This window comes from Aedes aegypti, chromosome 3 (assembly GCF_002204515.2).
Source record: "Aedes aegypti strain LVP_AGWG chromosome 3, AaegL5.0 Primary Assembly, whole genome shotgun sequence".
Classification (NCBI taxonomy): domain Eukaryota; kingdom Metazoa; phylum Arthropoda; class Insecta; order Diptera; family Culicidae; genus Aedes; species Aedes aegypti.
Genome location: NC_035109.1, coordinates 81,728,393 through 81,748,839, shown reverse-complemented (window position 1 = coordinate 81,748,839; position 20,447 = coordinate 81,728,393). Strand labels below are relative to the sequence as shown.

The 20,447-nt window shown below is 39.5% G+C and overlaps 1 protein-coding gene across 2 annotated transcripts in view; it reads left to right on the top strand.

The window, feature by feature from the left end:
* The window catches only part of LOC5577988 (serine/threonine-protein kinase minibrain), a 232,117-nt gene that overhangs the window by 41,597 nt on the left and 170,073 nt on the right, over positions 1 to 20,447 (top strand). For both annotated transcript variants that reach the window (XM_021850450.1, XM_021850451.1), the window contains one exon: positions 17,590 to 19,446. In XM_021850450.1, the coding sequence (XP_021706142.1) occupies positions 18,711 to 19,446 (736 nt within the window). In that variant the 5' untranslated portion in view covers positions 17,590 to 18,710. The remainder of the gene's footprint in view (positions 1 to 17,589; positions 19,447 to 20,447) is intronic.

The window sequence follows — 20,447 nt, the reverse complement described above, 5'->3', positions numbered from 1 at the left end:
TCGAAAGATATTAGTTGCTGTTCCGAGGGAAAAATGTTAAACCTATGTAAAAAATTACTATTTTGTTTAAAATTCCTTGTACCATTGCCGAACGTCTACTACTGGAGCACTAGCGCAACTACTGGAACACGTGTACCAATAGTGGCTCAAGCGATTTTATGTTAAAAAATTAGTTTTATCACTACTTTTATATTTTTCCCATATAGTAGAGGCTGAAATCTTTCTGTTGACGCCAAAAGATATCTGGTTAGGCTTATCGTTATATTGTGATGATTTTTTATAGCTTAGGTAGTCCACTAATGGCACTGGCACCCTAGGTGTAAAATTTACAAATAAAATTGTTATTGGATTACGTTTTTCTAATGGATCCAAATAATAATTTAAATATTTTAAATTGGAATGCTCGTTCTCTGAATGGTAAAGAGGACGAGCTGTTTAGTTTTCTTACGGTTAATAACGTGCATATAGCAGTTATTACCGAAACGTATTTAAAACCTGGATCTAAACTCAAAAGAGATCCTAACTTTTTTGTTTATCGTAATGATCGACTTGATGGGGCATGTGGGGGAGTTGCAATCATCATTCATAGGCGTATAAAGCATCAACTGTTTTCATCATTTGAAACTAAAGTTTTTGAAACTTTAGGTGTTTCTGTTGAAACACAGTTTGGTAAATATACTTTCATAGCTGCCTATTTGCCTTTTCAATGCTCTGGACAGCAAGTTAATTTGCTCCAAACTGACTTGCGTAAATTGACTCGCAATAAGTCAAAATTTTTTGTCATTGGTGACTTTAATGCCAAACATCGGTCATGGAATAATTCTCAAAGTAATTCCAACGGCAGAATTTTATTTGATGAGTGCTCTTCAGGATATTTCTCAATTCAATACCCTGATAGCCCCACATGTAAAAACAGAAATCCATCTACGATTGATTTGGTCTTAACCGACTCTAGTCATCTTTGTAGCCAACTGATTACTCATGCTGATTTTGATTCTGATCATGTCCCTGTTACATTTCAAATATCCCAAGAAGCGATTCTCAATCCTATCAGCTCCACTTTCAATTATTTACGAGCCGACTGGAATATATATAAAACGTATGTTGACTCCAATCTTGATGTTAACATTTCTTTAGAAACTAAACTTGATATTGACAATGCTCTTGAAACTTGAACAAATTCCATTGTTGAAGCCCGGAGCATTGCAATTCCAAAATGTGAAGTAAAATTTGAATCCGTGATTATAGACGATGATCTTAAACTCTTGATCCGTCTTAAAAACGTGAGGAGAAGGCAATTTCAACGCACTCGCGATCCTGCTATGAAAATTATATGGCAGGATTTGCAGAAAGAAATCAAGAAACGTTTTGCTCAATTAAGAAACAAAAATTTTGAAAATAATTGGACCCTGGCTCTAAGCCCTTTTGGAAATTATCTAAAATCTTGAAAAAACCTCAGAAGCCAATACCGGCATTGAAAGAGGAAAACAAATTATTATTAACTAATTGCGAAAAAGCTCAAAAACCTTGCTATGCAGTTTGAAAGTGCGCACAATTTTAATTTAGGAATTACTAGTCCAATTGAAAATGAAGTTACTCAGGAGTTCGAAAATATTCTCAATCAAGGTGCGTCGAGAAAGTCCGAACAGTGCATCGAGAACGCCCGAGAAGTCGTCAGATTTTTCCCTCTCGGGTGACGCGTTCTTTTCTGCCGGGCAGTGCATCGAGAAAGTCCGAGAAGTCGTCAGTGTTTTCCCTCTCGGGTGACGCGTTCTTTTCTGCCGGGCAGTGCGTCGAGAAAGCCCGAGAAATCGTCATTATTTTTCCCTCTCGGGTGACGCGTTCTTTTCTGCCGGGCAGTGCGTCGAGAAAGTCCGAACAGTGCATCGAGAACGCCCGAGAAGTCGTCAGATTTTTCCCTCTCGGGTGACGCGTTCTTTTCTGCCGGGCAGTGCATCGAGAAAGTCCGAGAAGTCGTCAGTGTTTTCCCTCTCGGGTGACGCGTTCTTTTCTGCCGGGCAGTGCGTCGAGAAAGCCCGAGAAATCGTCATTATTTTTCCCTCTCGGGTGACGCGTTCTTTTCTGCCGGGCAGTGCGTCGAGAAAGTCCGAACAGTGCATCGAGAAAGTCCGAGAAGTCGTCAGTTTTTTTTCCTCTCCGGTGACGCGTTCTTTTCTGAGTGCTTTTATATGGCCGAGCACACGAGTGAAGATGAAAGTGGATTGTGGCTGCTCAATCAAGGATGAAGGATCAATCGGTGAGCTCGTTTCATGCTTTTTTTTCAAGTCTATAAAATATGTGTGACCGCACATTTAATCGTTACATAAATATGATTTTTCTACAAACTATGAATGGTTCGTCACTGTAAGTGTCGGCATAAACTCTAATTCATAACTTTATTGTTTTATATTTTTTATATAAAATCACTCACTCCTTTATTTTTATACATAAAAAAATGCTTTGAATGGTTTGGTCTGTGCTAGAAGTGTAGACTTGCAAAACGTTCATTTTATTCAAAAAACTTTGAATGGTTCGCCCCTGTAAGTGTCGGCATAAGAATATTATGTGATGGTCTAGCCAATCGATATTTTTTTTTTTTCAAATTGGGTAAAATATCCTGTAGGAATGTTGCTTTTAGCTATTTGTTCAACAAACTTTGAATGGTTCGTCACTTCAAGTAACGGCATTATTTTCTCATACTTGAAAATTTTTCATGTCAATCGAAAATTTTATATTTCTAAGTATGTTTATATCTCACAAATAATCGTTTATCATGGTCTAATCGCTTATCAAAGTGAATCCTGTGACCCAACGATCCTCCCCATTAACAAACATCCCTCCCAGTAACCTTTGCGGAGATGCAGAGGCAAACACGGTCTCCAAATAGCAAAGGTTACACACTAACATTCCTTCCCCCAATCCCACCTGACTGCAAGGACGTGGCCGGCGCCGTTATTGACCCTGTATAAATAGAGGCACTGAATTATGCACACTGAAGAAGATTATGGCCAATCCCAGCCGAACTTCTAGTTGATTCTTTGTGCATTTTCACTGACTTCGGTCAATCACGGAATAGCAACCATTGATATGTGTAGTCAGTCTAAGCTAAGCTAAGCTAAGCTAAGTTCGAAAATATTCTCAATCAAGAGAACGTTTTCGAAAATGCCTGGGAGACTGATTTGGAACTATGGAAGTGAGAACTATTATTAAAAAATTCAAAAACATGAAAGCTCCTGGCGATGATGGAATTTTCTACATCCTCATCAAGAAACTTCCAGAAAGTAGCTTATCATTTTTAGTTGATATATTTAACAAATGTTTTCAATTAGCATATTTTCCTGACAAATGGAAAAATGCTAAGGTTGTTCCAATTTTAAAACCAGACAAAAATCCTGCAGAAGCTTCTAGCTATCGTCCAATCAGTTTGCTTTCCTCCATCAGTAAACTTTTTGAAAAGGTTATTTTGAACAGAATGATGGTCCACATCAACGAAAATTCAATTTTTGCCAATGAACAGTTCGGATTCCGCCATGGACATTCGACCACTCATCAACTTTTACGTGTAACAAATTTGATCCGTTCCAACAAATCTGAAGGCTATTCTACTGGTCTTGCTCTTCTAGACATAGAAAAAGCATTCGACAGTGTTTGGCATGAAGGTTTGATTGTAAAATTAAAAAACTTTAATTTTCCAACATACATTGTTAGAATAATTCAAAGTTATCTGTCAAATCGTACACTTCAGGTTAATTATCAGAACTCCAGATCTGAAAGACTTCCTGTAAGAGCTGGTGTTCCTCAAGGCAGCATTTTGGGACCAATATTATACAATATTTTCACATCTGACTTACCTGAGCTACCTCAGGGATGTCAAAAATCTTTGTTTGCGGATGACACAGGCCTCTCCGCCAAAGGACGAAGCCTGCGTGTCATCTGTAGTCGATTGCAAAAAAGTTTGGATATTTTTTCTTCGTACTTGCAAAAATGGAAGATTTCTCCTAATGCTTCCAAAACTCAACTAATAATATTCCCACATAAACCAAAAGCTCTTTATTTGAAACCTTCAAGTAGACATGTTGTCACGATGAGAGGGGTTCCAATAAATTGGTCAGATGAAGTTAAGCTAGATACTTAACTCATGCTCATGCTAGATAAGAATTTAACTTTCAAAAATCACATTGAGGGCATTCAAGCCAAATGTAATAAATATTTAAAATGTCTCTATCCCCTTATTAATAGAAAATCAAAACTTTGTCTTAAGAACAAGCTGTTGATATTCAAACAAATTTTCAGGCCAGCCATGTTGTATGCTGTACCAATATGGACTAGCTGCTGTAATACCAGGAAGAAAGCTCTGCAGAGAATTCAAAATAAAATTTTGAAAATGATTCTGAGGCTTCCTCCCTGGTATAGTACCAATGAGTTACATAGAATATCCAATGTTGAAACATTGGAACAAATGTCAAATACAATCATTAATAATTTCAGGCAAAAATCGTTACAATCTTCTATTGCCACGATTAATGCGTTATATGTTTAGGTTAAGTTAGGTTAAGTATATTAAAAACGTTTTTTTTTTCTCTTATAAGCAGGTGAAATCAACTCACCTGTAAAAAAAAACTGAACTGCTACGGCAAATGAAATGTAATATGTTGTTAACAAAATGTTAATTAAATCTTAAATTTGTTTTACCAAATTAGGATGATAGTGTTGTCTAATAACACAGAACACCTAGATATAAGAAATGAATGTAATGTTTGGAATGATACTAATAAAGAAATTAAAAAAAAAAAAATGAGAATATTTGCTTATTTAAGTTAAGTCAACTTGAACAAGTCAATGTTCTAAATTTTTTTTCAGAAAATCGTGGATTTCATTGACCATTAGACTCTTTCGTTTGGACAAATAAAAAAAAATACAAGATGCAGCTTGTCCAATGCTAGTATTAATTGCTTTTATATTACAAAATAATTAAAACATGTTCAAATCGTTAGAAGCGATAGAACGACGATGTTCTCAAGAGAAATCCCGACGAATGACCGTTTATCGAATTAAAAGTGGAAGCTGCACTACAATGAACACCTGAATGGTGCTAGCGGACGATGAAAATCAAACAGTTCCTACGATAAGGGAAGTTGATTTTACAAGTTCTAGACCCCCATGTGACATGGGCGAAACAACCAAACCTTTCTGAACGCCAAATACAAACTAGTATCGCAAATCACGTCTTCCTCCTTCTGTCATCTACACCACCTAAGCAACAATAACGAGTCCGATCGCATACCGCCGAAAGCTACGGCTCAGCATTTGTAAAGACTTTGTCTTGTAAGGACTTAACATTTGAAAAAAGATTTTTACGAGATCCACTCAATTCTTTTGTTTCGCGGATGATATGCATATTGTCAGCAAAACCTTTTGGAAGTGTTGGCAGATTTTTTAAGCGAAAAAAATGTGCTTGTGGTAAATACATCAAATAAAATGTACAGGAGAACATTTAAAAATCGTGCGTTACAATTCTAAATGGTCAATGATCAGTAAACAAATCGGATTTTGATGCCAACAACTCACCGTTTCCGAAAGGGCCAATAACCTTTTTTTATCATTCTTAGGCCCCATGTTCAAAACAGCCAATGACCGAATCTCTCTTCATCAAGGGGACCCACAATCAGAAAATTTCGTAAACTGTCATTGGTCTTAGCATGGTGAGAGGTCAATGACTCTCTCTTGTCCATTCGAAGTAAACTTCAAGGGCCAAGCCTTGGACCAATGCACTCTAACAAAAACCAAGCTGACCTTTCAAAAAGGCCAATGACTGGTTGGAATTTAAAAACGGTCCAAGCATTTAAATTCATCATTTTTTCACATTTTTGGCGTTTTCCAATAAAATTGATTATTAACGTGTACTTACAGTAAATCGATTGGCCCTTTAAGTTTGTTACGCGACAAATATGAAAAATAAAATGAAATACATGAACCATAGTTTAAAAAGAGTTCGGTCCGATAAAAAGAAATCGATCATGCTACACATCATCCCTCTATCAGGACTACATTCTCGACATCGAAAGCTCCCCGTTCAATCAAATTAACTCGTTACCGAAATTTTCAATCCAATGCACCTCTCGTCAAAGGACAAACCCCCGCAACCGGATGATGGACAAATTTGGCCGACTCGAACTGACTTTCGATGCAGAATGGCTCCTTCATCATCACCAGTCATCAACATCATCATCAACGTCGTCAAGAGTTTCCTCCAGTTGCATTTTCATTTGTATGGGTTCTCGCCACCACGGTGCACTTGGTATAGTGTGCTGCTTGCTCCCTGTAATGGCAGCTATGCTCCAAAGTGGTACACAACTTACAATGCACACACCTTCCTGCACCGCGCGCAGCCCTCCCAACAGCCCCACACAACAACGCCGAGAACGATCTTGCGCATACGCGAGATGGATTTGGACCCGGGTGGGCGAAGGTCGGTGCAAGGCGGTGTTGCACATGGGAAGGTGCTGGTGCACTATGCCAGTGCGGTATTCGTCTGAGCAGACTGCTCTGGCTAGCAGGGTCTATACCAGGAATGTCCAACGTACGGCCCGCAAAAAACTTGAAGATTTTTCTCATATTTGGCCCTTTTGCTGCAACTAACTGGATGTTTGCACATGTCAAGGCTAATGTACAACTTTAGATACTTACTTCATTTTAAGGGTTGGTTCTATTTTTAAGATCCTTTACATTTTTTTTGAACCCTCCCTTCTAAATATGCTTAATTTTTTTCAAACCTTTTATAGAGTGCTTCGTGAAGCCCAAGCAGGACAGTTCAGTTTTGCGTCGTCCAATAAATTTGGCTCACGGTTTCGCGCATGTTTTCGTCGCCGGAGTTTTTTTTTTTTTTTTTTTTCCTGTTTTCAAGCGTCTTGCTGGGTAGTGCTTCGTGAAGCCCAAGCAGGACAGTTCAGTTTTGCGTCGTCCGATAAATTTGGCTCACGGTTTCGCGCATGTTTTCGTCGCCGGAGATTTTTTTTTTTCCTGTTTTCAAGCGTCTTGCTGGGTAGTGCTTCGTGAAGCCCAAGCAGGACAGTTCAGTTTTGCGTCGTCCGATAAATTTGGCTCACGGTTTCGCGCATGTTTTCGTCGCCGGAGATTTTTTTTTTTCCTGTTTTCAAGCGTCTTGCTGGGTAGTGCTTCGTGAAGCCCAAGCAGGACAGTTCGGTTTTGCGTCGTCCGATAGATTTGGCTCACGGTTTCGCGCGTGTTTTCGGCTCCTAAGATTTTTTTTTTCTGTTTTGGAGCGTCTTGCTGGGTAGGTATTTGGAAGGCACAAGCAAGACGGTTTGTTTTCGGGACGCCAAGAAGTTTTGCTGTCAGTATCAGTTTTGTGTTCAGTCGAGGATGGATTACCAACTGGTGAGTTCGTTTCATTCTTGTGATAACACATATTTTCTTGAAAGCGTAACTTTTAAGTAATTTTAAAACAAACTTTGTATGGTTCGTCACTATAAGTGTCGGCATTATGTTTTTTTCTTATACAATTTCAATATACATATATTTGTCTCTTTTATACGTTATTAAAAATTATCTTTTGAATTGTTCGACATTGTGAATGTTGACGTATTTTTTAAAACTTGTACCATATCGAGACAAAATGCAACGTAATACTCATATGTAATTTTCAAAAAAAAAATGTATAGTTCTTCACTACAAGTGTCGGCATTATTCCTGTTTCATATAATTTAAAATATATACATGTAATTTTCAGTTTTCGTCATTAATAAAAACATCTTTTGAATAGAGTAGTGTTTGATCCTTCGACCTTGACACTTGCTCCTGCTGGGGCGGGTGATGAGGGCAGGATCAAAAATGTCGCGCGTCGGTAGTGAAGCGGTGAAAAAGTGATCGGTTCGTTAGTAGTGTTTGATCCTTCCACCTTGACGCTGGCTCCTGCGGGAGCGGGTGATGAGGGCAGGATCAAATATGTCGCGCGTCGGTAGTGAAGCGGTGAAAAAGTGATCGGTTCGTAAGTAGTGTTAGATCCTTCGACCTTGACGCTTGCTCCTGCGGGGGCGGGCGATGGGGGCAGGATCAAACTTGTCGCGCGTCGTTCGCTCAGAGAAATGAAAAAGCGCCGCGGATCGCTAGTAGTGTTTGATCTATTGATCGCGTCGCTTGCTCTTGCGTGGGCGAGTGACGAACACTTGTTCGGCGTTTAATGCGATTATCGAATTATTTCGCGAATCAGGTTAGGCGTGATTATATCATGGCTCGCATCACCAAACATTGGTGACTCCCAGATCTTTACCTTATCCCACTAACCCAATATCCTCTCCATGACAACCGTGGAGATGCAGAGGTGATCTCGGTCTCTAGTAACAACGGTAGTCACACTAACATTCCTTCCCTTCCCCGATGACCGTAAGGACGTGGCCGGCGCCGTTATTGACTTTTAAATTTGAGCTCTCGATTTGTGCACATTGAAGAATGGTAAGCTAATCCCAAGCCCCATTCATTAATTCCCTGTGCAACTTCGATTGTTCTGGTCAATCACGGAGTAGCAACTACGAATTGTACGGTCATCTATGCTTATGCTTATGCTTATGCTTATGCTTAATTTTTTTCAAACCTTTTATATTCAAAAATATATAGTACTTCCAAGAATGAAGTACTTCGACCATAATGATGTTCATATGAAATGGTCAGTTTGGTTGGAGACCTGCATCTCTGCTTTTAGCAAAAAGACAAATCTTAACACTTCAGTCGTCGCGCTGTTGTATTTTGTACAACAATGGTGCAAAAACCTCGCTTACCGTACACAGCATTAGCGTGGTGGTTTTGACGGTGGCAAACCGCGCGACGACTGAAGGGTTAAATATGAGCTACAATTTGGATATAATTCCAAATTAGATCTCAGAACGAATCATCGAATTATACTAAAGAATTTTGAAGTTATTTGAAACTGTCCATTTTGATAAAAATGGGCAAATTTAGAGAATTCGTTGTTTTGAAAACGAGCAATTCAGGAGAAATTCCACGATGTTTTGAATTTCGCCTAACTGAACAAATTTGTAGAAGCATGCCTTTTTCTAAAGTATTTTTTTGTCATTTTCTCAAGAGCATGAGTATGAGTTTAGATGACCATACAATTCGTAGTTGCTACTGCGTGATTGACCAGAATAATCGAAGTTGCACAGAGAATTAATGAATGGGGCTCGGGATTAGTTCACCATTCTCAATATGCACAAATCGAAAGCTCAAATTTCAAAAGGCGCCGGCCACGTCCTTACGGTCTTCGGGGAAGGGAAGGAATGTTAGTTAGACAACCGTTGTTACTAGAGACCGAGATCACCTCTGCATCTCCATGGTTGTCATGGAAAGTATATTGGATTAGCGGGATAAGGTACAGCTCTGGGAGTCTCCTATGTTGGGTTATGCGATCCACGATATAATCACGCCTGACCGGATTCGCGATATAATTCGATAATCGCATTGTACGCCGAACAAATGTTCATCACCCGCCCACGCAACAGCAAGCGACGCGATCAATAGATCAAACACTACTAACGATTCGCGACGCTTTTCCATTTCACTACGCGAACAACGCGCGATAAGTTTGATCCTGCCCTCATCGCCCACCCCTGCTGGAGGAAGCGTCATGGTCAAAGGATCAAACACCTGTGAACAGAATTTTATTAATTTACTACAGATCAATCTTTAAGTTACTTATTATTATCAGGTTAATATGACTGCTAGAAGAAGAGGTACAGGATTCCAAAGTTGCCCATTTTATATGAAATCGGCCTTTGTGTATTTTTTTCTTACCGGTAAGGTAGCTGAGTTTAATGAGAAATAAGTACAGACCAAAGGAATCTCTCCAATAACCTTCTTCATTTTGAATACACACAATTTTACTTCATACGAAAATCTATCTAATTTTGTCGACAAAAAGGTAATGGAAAACACTAACTCACTTGATGAAAAGAAGGATTTTTACGAGCATGAATTTTATCCGCGAAAAATCCGGCATCTATTTGAATTTCAAGTACTCTGGGCGAAATTAAAAAAAAAAATTGCCAAGAGTTTTGCGACTTCCTGACGACTCGCACTTCGCGCCATGACTAGCATTTGTTGAGGAGTTGATAGAGTACATTTTTGCAGAATCTTGTAAATAGAATGTTGATTTTCTAGAGAGATGTTTGGCTTTTTCTTACAATTATACCGTTTCTTGTAAGATGTTTTGTAAATTCCAGGCGGCAGCTGTTGAGCAGAATCAAAAAAGGTCTCATTGAAACCCTTGGAACTTTCTAAGAAGGATTCTTAGGTGTTCCTGGCAAGATTTGTAGTGGGATGCTATACGGATTTTTATTAGAATTCATAGAAAATTCGGAAATCAAAACGATCGGCCTATTGCTTAAAAATTATATTGAATACCATAGAAAAGATTACATTTTTTTTAGTCATAGCATATTCCGGTTGATACAAATCTAAACGTTTCTATTGAATAGATCTCTCCTCGGATTCTGCGAAAGTTTCGCCGGATCATTATTTTTTTCTAGGAACTAGTCAAGGACCGTGTCTAATGCATAATTTCGATAGTTTTCTTAGAAGAGAATGGTTTTAAAATCAATTTTTGCCTTTATGCGGAACTATGGTCTAAATCTGTGTATCTGACAGAGCGGAAACTGTTCATATAACTCCAAAATATCTTCGAGTTTACTATGAACAATTTTGCAATCTGGTTTGAAAATTCTAAAATAAACAACTTTAATCAAGTAATCCTACAAATTTGACTCCAAAACTCCTACTAAGAATTCATAATTAGATTCGCATACTTGTTTTCTAATCTACTATATTTAATCTAATATGTGTAATACCTAGGATTCTACAATATTATACAGATATCAATGAAATGATGTTCTGATGTTGTCGAACTGCTTAAAATGTCTTGGTTAAATGGTTAAATATTAGTTTAGACAACAATGTGCAGAATGATGATTTTTTAAAAGACAATTTACAATGCCTCTTGATGATCTCAGAAATTTGACCTAGTTGCTTTTCCAACATATTTTCGGAATTTCTGGAAATTGTTGTGTTTGCAATGTGCCATTACGTAACTGAAATCAGTTCCGTAATTAACTCTCACGATACATATAATTCGGTGCAGTAAAGTAGATGTTTCTCAAATTCCGTAATAGGATTTCTCAGAATTCTAGTAGGTATTACAGAATCCGGGACATTATCCTGGGAAAGCATTATCTAATAAAAACTTCTGGCAAAATCTCTCGAATGTTTCTGACAAAATTCTGAAAATGATTTTTATAAAATCCTGGACAATATACTCATTGGTTTCATAGAAGAAATTTTAAAAGAATTTTGACGAAATCCTGAACACAATTCTCACAGTTTTTTTTAGATGGATTATCACAGATGCAAATTCATATATCACTGCGGAATATTTTTTTGTTGCAAGAATCCGTTGCTGTTTTCAAAAATATCATAGCACGTCTAAAATCTCTAAGACGTCTAGCTAAAATCTCAAGCACGTCTAGTTTTTGAAATATTGCCTGTTGAAAACGCATAGTTTTACGATTTCAGCCAACTTGCATGCAAGTTTATCAGCTTGTGTGGCAATTTATTTGCTTAGTATGAATCAGAATTCGAACTTCATGTGTTCAGGGTGGCCACCGAACCGGGAAAAGCAGGAAAAACGGGAATTTGAATCCATCGGGGAAAAGACGGGAAAACCCGGGAATTTGAGATGGTCACCGGGAAAACCATTTTAAACGATCATCTTCACCATCTTCAACGATACCAAGGCTTGATTTTTTCACTAACTTATGACTCAAAGTTTTGAATCAGAGTTTCAGAACTTCTGGCAGAATTAAATCTTGAACATATTGGATTCATAGCTTTCTTTAGTTTAGTGGGCTTTGTTTCATCCTAACCTTAAACTTTATATGCTTAGTGAACTTTTCTTTTTATGAAGAAAAAAAATCGAAAGATAATAGATTGAAACATTTGAAGTAGTGTAATAGGATGCACAAGAGGGGCATACCTATATAAATGAAAGTGGAATGGTGTTCGTATGTCACGAGTTGGCTTGAGAACGGAACGACCGATTTGAACATTTTTTTTCACTCCGACGTGTTTTAGTGGAATAATATTTTTAAAAATCGCCCAAGAAAGTTGGGAAAACGGGAAATGTAAATTTGACATAATCTTCGGTATTATTTTCAACGCCTCTACGACCTACTGGGCAATACAACGTTTGCCGAGACAGCTGGTTGTTGGAGTGAATCAAGAGTGTCAAGAGTAGAAACCATCTTATTGTCACAATTGCGAGGATTAGAAGCAAATGGCTGTGACAAAAACCTAGTTTTGAGTTTCAAGTTTTTTCAGCAATTTTTCATACTAAAAGACGGGGTTGGTGGTCTAATGGCTACCGCTTCTGCTTCATATGCAGAAGGTCATGGGTTCAATCCCAGGCCCGTCCCTTTCTTCATACTTTGTACTTGTATCTTGCACTTGCTTCTATCTATCACACTCACACTCTCTATCCATCACACTCACACCCTACTCGTTCATAGCAAGGTGTGTGCATTTTACTCTGTAGCCAAATCTGAAACTGAAACTAACTGTGCTGCCATCAGTGTGGACAAAATTGTCAAAAAATAAAGAAAGGGGTAGAGCACACAAGGAGAAGGGGCGACCAGATTATAATAATTCTTGACAACACTGTTTCTCCACCCTATCAGGAATCAATCTCTCGACTACCTGTCTCAGATGTTTGTAAACAAAACGGCCAGCCCTTCCTCACCTACCCGGTCTGGTTTTCTCCACAAAGTGATCATAATAAGACACCTTAGAGAATTAATCCCGCCTTGGTTCTTAGCAAACGCTAGAACCAGAAACGGATTAGAAACCGTTTCCCTTCGCCTGATACATAGGCAGTCTGCTAACCAAAGAGCAAACCTCTCTGCCATGCCTTTCACCCAGCCCATACACTCCCGCATGAACTGGCGTGAACGCAGTGGTATATACGGTTTACATGGGAGCCAGTTTAATGCATCATCAATTTCTCCCCTTTCCCTCATTGGTCTGCATTCTGACGTGGCAGGCGCCATTGTTGCCTAAAAATAGAAGATCACCAGCACTTATACACTGAGGGTGTCTGTTAGTCCCAAGCAGTCATTCGGTTGGTTCCTTGTGTAAGTGCAGCTGATCTGGCGATACTGGAGTAGCAACCACGGGCGGCCAATCAAACCCAAAAACTCAAGATTTTTCAGCAATTTTTCATACTAATTGTACGGGAATCAAAAAAACTAACCCGAATACAGTCGACTCTCCACATCTCGATGTTCTACATCTCGATAACTCTCCTTATGTCGATGATTTCCTCGGTCCCTTCATTCTGCAAAAATTGTCTCTCTATATCTCGATATCTCCATATCTCGATGTGGTTTTGTTGTTTTTCGTTCTCGATTTTCTCTCCTTATATCGATAATCACTTTATCAAAGGTTACTAGACCAGATTTTCGTGATGAAGGAAATTGAGGAGCATGAAATGACGTGTGCTTGTTTATTATTATACCTATTTTCCTAACAACGGATCGGTTTTCAATCTAGTATTCATTAAAAATATGTTCTATGTCTCGATCTCTCCTTATCTCGATGGTTCCTTCGATATCGAGATGTGGAGAGGCGACTGTATTATTCTTATTGGACAGAAAAATCACCTAGAAATACAGTTGAAAAGCTTGACGTAGAATTGTTTAGTATATTCAGTTAAAAAACCGACCAAATGGTCATCCTTTTGCGTATGGGCTTCTCAATTAAAAACCAGGAAAATTTTAAAAATCATACCGGAAAAAAGCGGGAATTTCAAAATGGATACTTGGTGGCCACCCTTTATACTTATCAACAAAGTTCACAATTCATTCGATATTCAAAAGTTTTTTTTTTGATGATTTAAAAAAAAGTATTGCATACCGCCATATAAGAAAAACGAAGAATTTTGTATGGATACCGAAAGCATTTTGTATTAGTCCATTCAATATTAATTTAATCGTGCAATTTGGACTAAATTATATATTGGGTGAAAGTTGAAGTTTTATTTTGCTCGCTTGGTAGTTTAGATTACTAGGAAGTTGGAAACAACATATACATTGAATTTTTGGTAAACATGAATAAAATCAGTGTTTTACACAACTTTGTCGAACTGTAGTATTGTGTCTCGCCCCAAAAAAATGTATCCAAGATTTGGCCAACGATTCAAAAAGTTTGGGAACCACTGGTCTATACCTACCTACCTACCTCATTCCGACAAATGACGGCGGCTGTGGCTGCAGCAGCAGCTCCATCGACGACAGGATGCACACATCGCATTCCGTGGTCGCTCTTCTGGTGTGCGGTGCTTTATGTCTTACCAGCCAGCGCCGGCCGCCGAACTGCAGAGAGCATTTCAGCATGGCTTTGCGTGCCCGATGATGGACGTTGTAATATCCGTCCGTCTGCAGGTTGAAATTTAGCGAGAGTCCAGCGATTACCCACATACACACATACAGAGCATAGCAGACAGGGAAGCGAAGGTTGACTGGTCACTCTCTACTTCGAGGAAGGAAGTTTGCAGTGACGATCCTATTAGTACCAATAATAAGTATCAGCTGGTTTGGCAGTGAATTTGGGCGAGAATGGCTTCGAAAATAAGGCCCAGATAGCCGTAGCGGTAAACGCGCAACTATTCAGCAAGGTCAAGCTGAGGGTCGTGGATTCGAACACTTTTTTTTTTTAAAACAGAGAAATACATAAAAAACTTTGGAAAAATTTCTTCTTGTAGAATTCTTAAAAAAAACTTGAAGAATCACTGAAAGACATCCAGTAGCCACATGAAGAAACATGGAATTGCTGAAGGTATTTCAATGCGAAACTTTCGAAAAACGCTTTGAGAATTCCCTTTAGAGACGCCTGCAGAATTCTTTAGAAGAAAACCTCTAGAGATTCCTGGACGAATTTGTTGGGGGACGGACCTTGTGTAGTGGTAAAAACACATGCCTCTCACGCCGAAGACCTGTGTTCGAATCCCAGACCCGAGATAGTCACTTATGATAAATCGTTATAGTGACGACTTCCTTCGGAAGGGAAGTAAAGCCATTGGTCCCGATATGAACTAGCCCAGGGCTAAGAATATTGTTAATAAAGATAGAAAAAAAACTAGAGATTCATCCGAAAGTTTTCCCAGGAATTTTCCGCCAATTTCTCCAAACATCCCTACAGAATCCTCTTGTATTTTTGTATTTTCTTGCCAGGAATTGATTCAGAAATTACTTCAGGAGTGCTGGATTGCTCTAGAAATTATTCCATTCTTATTCAAACTTTTTGAATCTATCAAACGATTAATATAACAAAACCTTTCTGGGAGTCCTTTATTTATTCATTTCTCGATGAAGTTCTTCCGAGATTCTTCTGGAAATTCCTCCAGGAAGTCTTCCAAAAATAATCCTCTGACATTCTTGCTGGAGTTCCGCTTGGATTTTTTCCAGATATGTTTCCCTAAATATTGCTCTAATTGTTCAATGATTATTGAAAAAAATATTCAGTTACTTTTTCGGAAATTCTTCAGTTTGTTTCAGAAAATCTTTTTCCGAGTGCCTTTTGTCTTCAGTTTTCCGCCTTCAGATATTTATCTTCTGCTTTCACCTTATGTCATTCGCCTACCGCAGTCCTTATTCTATTTTCTGCCTTCTGTATTTTGCCATTAGAATACTTACATGGACTGCTCCATAGATTATTCCAATTTTGTTCAAACATTTTCAATCAATCAGACAATTAATATTACAAAACCTCAAGAAAGTTCTTCCGAGATTCTTCCGGAAATTCCTCCAGGAAGTCTTCCAAAAATAATCCAACAATTGTCACAAATGTTAAACCACAAGTTTTTTCATAATCATTTTAAAGCTTTTCAGGAACTGCTCCTATCGGGATTTTCTTTAATATCTGAAGTAATACCGTCAGAGTTTTTACCAGGAATCTCTCCAATAATATCTCTCAGAATTTCCTCAGCTATTGCTCAAGAATTTACTCGAGAAATTTTACCAAAAACTCTGCCGGAATTTTTACAGCAAGTCTTCGAGATTATTCCAGAAATTACTCCAGAGATCCTTTTATTCTTCACTAAAATTCATCAGAAGATTCATATTGGAAAACTTCTAGGAATCTCTTCTGGAATTGCATTTGGGATTTTTTTCAGTAAACTATGGAGGAATTTTCTCTGATATTCTTGCTGAAGTTTCCCCTGAGATTTTTCCAGATATGTTTCCAACACTTTTTCCAAATATCGCTCTAAAAATTGTGAAATGATTATTGAAATATTCATTCACTTTCAGCTTTTGAAAATTTCTCAGTTTGTTTCAAATAATCTTTTTTCCAAGTGCCTTTTGCCGGCAGTCGTCTACTGAATTTCTATTTTCTGCTTTCACTCTCATGTCATTCGCCTTCCACTTTTCGTATTATGTTTTTTGCCTACTGTATTTTTCCATTTGGCTTCTGCTTTATACTAGCTGGCCTTTAAGTTCTGGTGTCTGTAATTGTAATTTGCTTCCGGTTTCATGCGTTCTGATTTATGTCTTCTGACGTCTGCTCTACTGATTTCTGTCTCCTAGACTCTGTTTTCTGTCTTCTACTCATCTAATTTCCTTCTCTATGCATTTTACTATATCCTTTCTTCGTTTTTCTTTCGACTTTCTGTCATCCTTCTGCCTTTCCACTTTTGGCTTCTGTTTGATGGTTTTCGGCTTCAACCTTATGATTGCCAATTTCTTCCTTATGGCCTTTTGTTTTTGTTATCTGTGTGCAGTATTCACTTTCTACCTTCTGTCTTCTCTCTTCAGTTCTCTATTTTATGCTTTAATGCCATTGTTCCCTCCAGTAATTGTCATTTTTCTCTACAATTCTTAACTTTTACTATATTTTTTCCAATTTTCGCGAAGAATATCCAGCTGCCTCGCGAAATCTTCAAATCTAACGAAACTTTCAGCTTCTACCAAAAATAGTTGGTTTGTTCATAAAATTCCTAGGTTTCTTACCAAATTTTCAGTCTACTCAACAAATTATACCTTTGGAATCGGATACTTCTAGGAGCATGCCATCACCAATCGAAATATGTTTAAAGATATTTAAGTCTACAATCGGATGATTACAAAGAGCTTAACAAAAGCGTTTCTTTCTAGTTAATTTCCAACTAACACATTGACTGCTCGAATTCTATCTACGCCGCTACAAATCATCAAAGGGCAATCTAAACCTCAGCACTTTCTTATCTTCCGTTGCATCGCTTAGCGATTAGTATGCGCGCCAAACATACGTTGTTACACTCTCCGCCCGGCCCAAACCGGTTGATTGCAGAATAACCGATGAATTGTGATTCCTGCGGCTGCAACAAACAAGTGCAATTGTTATTGTGTCAGCCAGCTCACATGATCGCGCTGCTGCTGTGCATCGAGCTTGTAGAATTGCGTCTTAAAGTTCGGACTCCACAGCGGATCACGTGCTCCTTAATCCGTTGCATTCTCTCTAATGTCTTGTTTCTTTCTTTTCCGCTTTTTTCAGGCCTAAACACAATCAACCACTTCGGGGAGAGGCGACGACGAACAAAACAGGACCCTCAATGATCTGCTTCCGGTGAACTGTTCCCAGAGTTCCCAACATCACGCCATTGCAGTTGCAATTGTGCAAACGAAAGCAGCAGCAGCATCCCGTCACTCGTCGAAATAGTAGCAGAATGGCAGATGCACCATAACAAAAGCCACCCCAATCACCACCCAGTTGCACCCAAGTTTGTGTCCTCTGTGGGTGTGTGTGTGTGTGTGCGTGTCCGTGTGCGCGCGCCCGCCTTTATCTATCCGTGTGTGTACATGTCCGTTGCGTCGTGTGGAACTGATCCCTGTGCAAATAATAAATGAAATATAACAATAACGATAAAGGAAATAAGTAAAGGAGCAGTGCGCCCACCAGAAGCACCAAGAAAGAAACCAGAAAGATCATCAGCAGCAAGTCCACATACCCACACTCGAACGGTGCTGAACTGTCCCAGTCTACCAAAGAACGGGGGAAACGGACCGGCGGGGACTTCAACTGACTAACGCTGACTCGTCTGGCTCGGATCGGTGTTCCGTGTCTCGTGAGCAGTGAAGAATAAAGCAGCTGGAAAATCTACTTGTGTGACTAATCGTGAAGATTTTCTTTGTCATCGCATCGGGAGCGTGTGGGTTGTTCACGACGTTCGTCAGTTCGTGGGGGTGGTGCATTTTTTCCACCGGAAGGCTTGGTGAGTGCTTGGTGCGGTTCGGTGGTGGAGAAAATGCTCGCAGTTCGTCTCGTCGAGTGGTGGGTTCTAGTTCGATGCGAATGAGGTCGTTTGGTCGGAATGTGCAATAGTAGTGTTCCAATTTGAGGCGATCTCGAAGAGAAGATTGGTTACTACAGCCTTTAAGGTGTGAGCTGTGAAAGTGCTAATTGTATAGAAAGTTCAATTGTAAAAGTTTGCTTTATTTATGAAGAAAGAAGATATCCGATTGGATCGTGTCTAGGGATTGGGGGGTTTTTTAAGCTAGAAGAGCCCGGAGTGAGCACCTAAAAGCTCATTCCGGAAGCCGGTATATTCGCGTTGCGTCTGGAAGGGTTGCAATTGCTTCGAATTGAACGCGCGAGTGAATGTGTTTGCCGGGGGCATGATAGTCCCCCCTCATCTGGCCGCAACACTCAACAACAGTGGTGGGGGGTCTGGTGGAAGTAATAACAATAGTGGCAACAGCAGCAGCAGCATTAGCACAAGCAGCAGTTTGTCCGTTACTGGAGCAGGTGGCGCGGTTACAGGAGCAGCAGCAGCACCAGGAGCGACGGCATCATCATCGCTTCTAGTCAGCGGCAGCCAGGATAGTCTGAGTGGGTTCGTACTCAGTGGGGGAGGTGGTGGAGGCGGAGGTAACGGTAACGGAAGCGGTAGTAGCGGTAGCGGCTCTAGCCGCACCGGATCCAGCAACGGAAGCGGCCATCGCATACTCGCCGTCAATCGCAACATTGACGACCTACTGTTCGGTAGTGACTTGGACTCGTTAATCAATGACAATATCATCAATGGATTCAAATCGTTGAAAGTGGCGAAATCGCACTCGCAGGATAACTTGGATTATCAGCAGCAGCATCGTCATCCACATCTACACCATCATCAGCAGCAACCGTTCTACCATCATTATCATTCGCATCAGTTGCACTCATTGCCACCAATTCAACAGCAGCAACAGTACCAACATCAACCGCAACAACAACCAACATCAACATCGTTGCATTACTACCATCATCAACACCTGCAACAACAGCAGCAGCCGCAGCAACAAGTTAATCACTGGATAGAATCGGATATCATAACAAACAGCAAGATGCTGACGGATAAGGCAAAACAGAAACGTAAGTATCCCTCATTTCTTTCCATTACAACCCCCTGTAATAAATTTCGAGTCCAACCTTTCTCGAAGGGAAAGGACACCGCCCAGCAGCAGCAATTTGGCATTTACCTCGGCCAACATTTAAACATCCCTCTGTTGCTGTTGGGTGTTTCTCGAGAGTTTGTCTGATGAAGGAATGATGCCTTAAAGGCACCTAATGATAAAGCAACAAACATCAAACGGCTGACTGTGTAGGTACATCGGTTGGGATGTTGTGACAGAACAGCCATTTCACATCGTCGTCGTCTGGAAATCAATTGGCCCGAAGCTAGTTTACTGGGTTCCCGCTGCTGAACAAAGGAGGAGCAGCATATTAGCATGGCAACTATTACTGTGGGAGAAAAATTGATTTCGTCGCTACCCAGCAGGTCGTGGGTAGAATATTGCTCCCTTGGACATACATACCTACTGCCGAGTAATTTTGCAGAATTGCACTGACATTTTGATTCAGAATAATGCTAAAATTGATTGAAAATTTCATATTTAATAGCAAATGTTATTGTACATAAACTGGGCGGTAACATGTATTTTCAGCAGCTTTGTTCCAAAGGACATTTTCTATTGATCTTAGATTTTGAACTCGATTTTTTAGCATAGTCATGCATATTATTGCTAAATTTCACAATACTTTGAAATCGATTGAAAAATGGTGCGTCAAGAACTGATATTCACGGCTTTCATGAAGGATTTTAAAGTAAAGATACTTTGTAGATCCGTTGATAACTTTCCACGAGCTCGTTCACCACAGGTGACAAACAACAGACGCTGATCTTAGATATCGCTTTGTACTCACAAATTTTTCACATTTTATGTAGCTGACTCCTTATTGTATGGAGCCTTCTCTCTACTCCTTCGGTAGCGATTCTGTTACCCAGATTGTGCCAATAAGCCGATACAGATAAATAGCCAGTTTTTCCGAGCCCTTCTTGATGAGTTCATCTCTTATACCAACTGTTATATTAT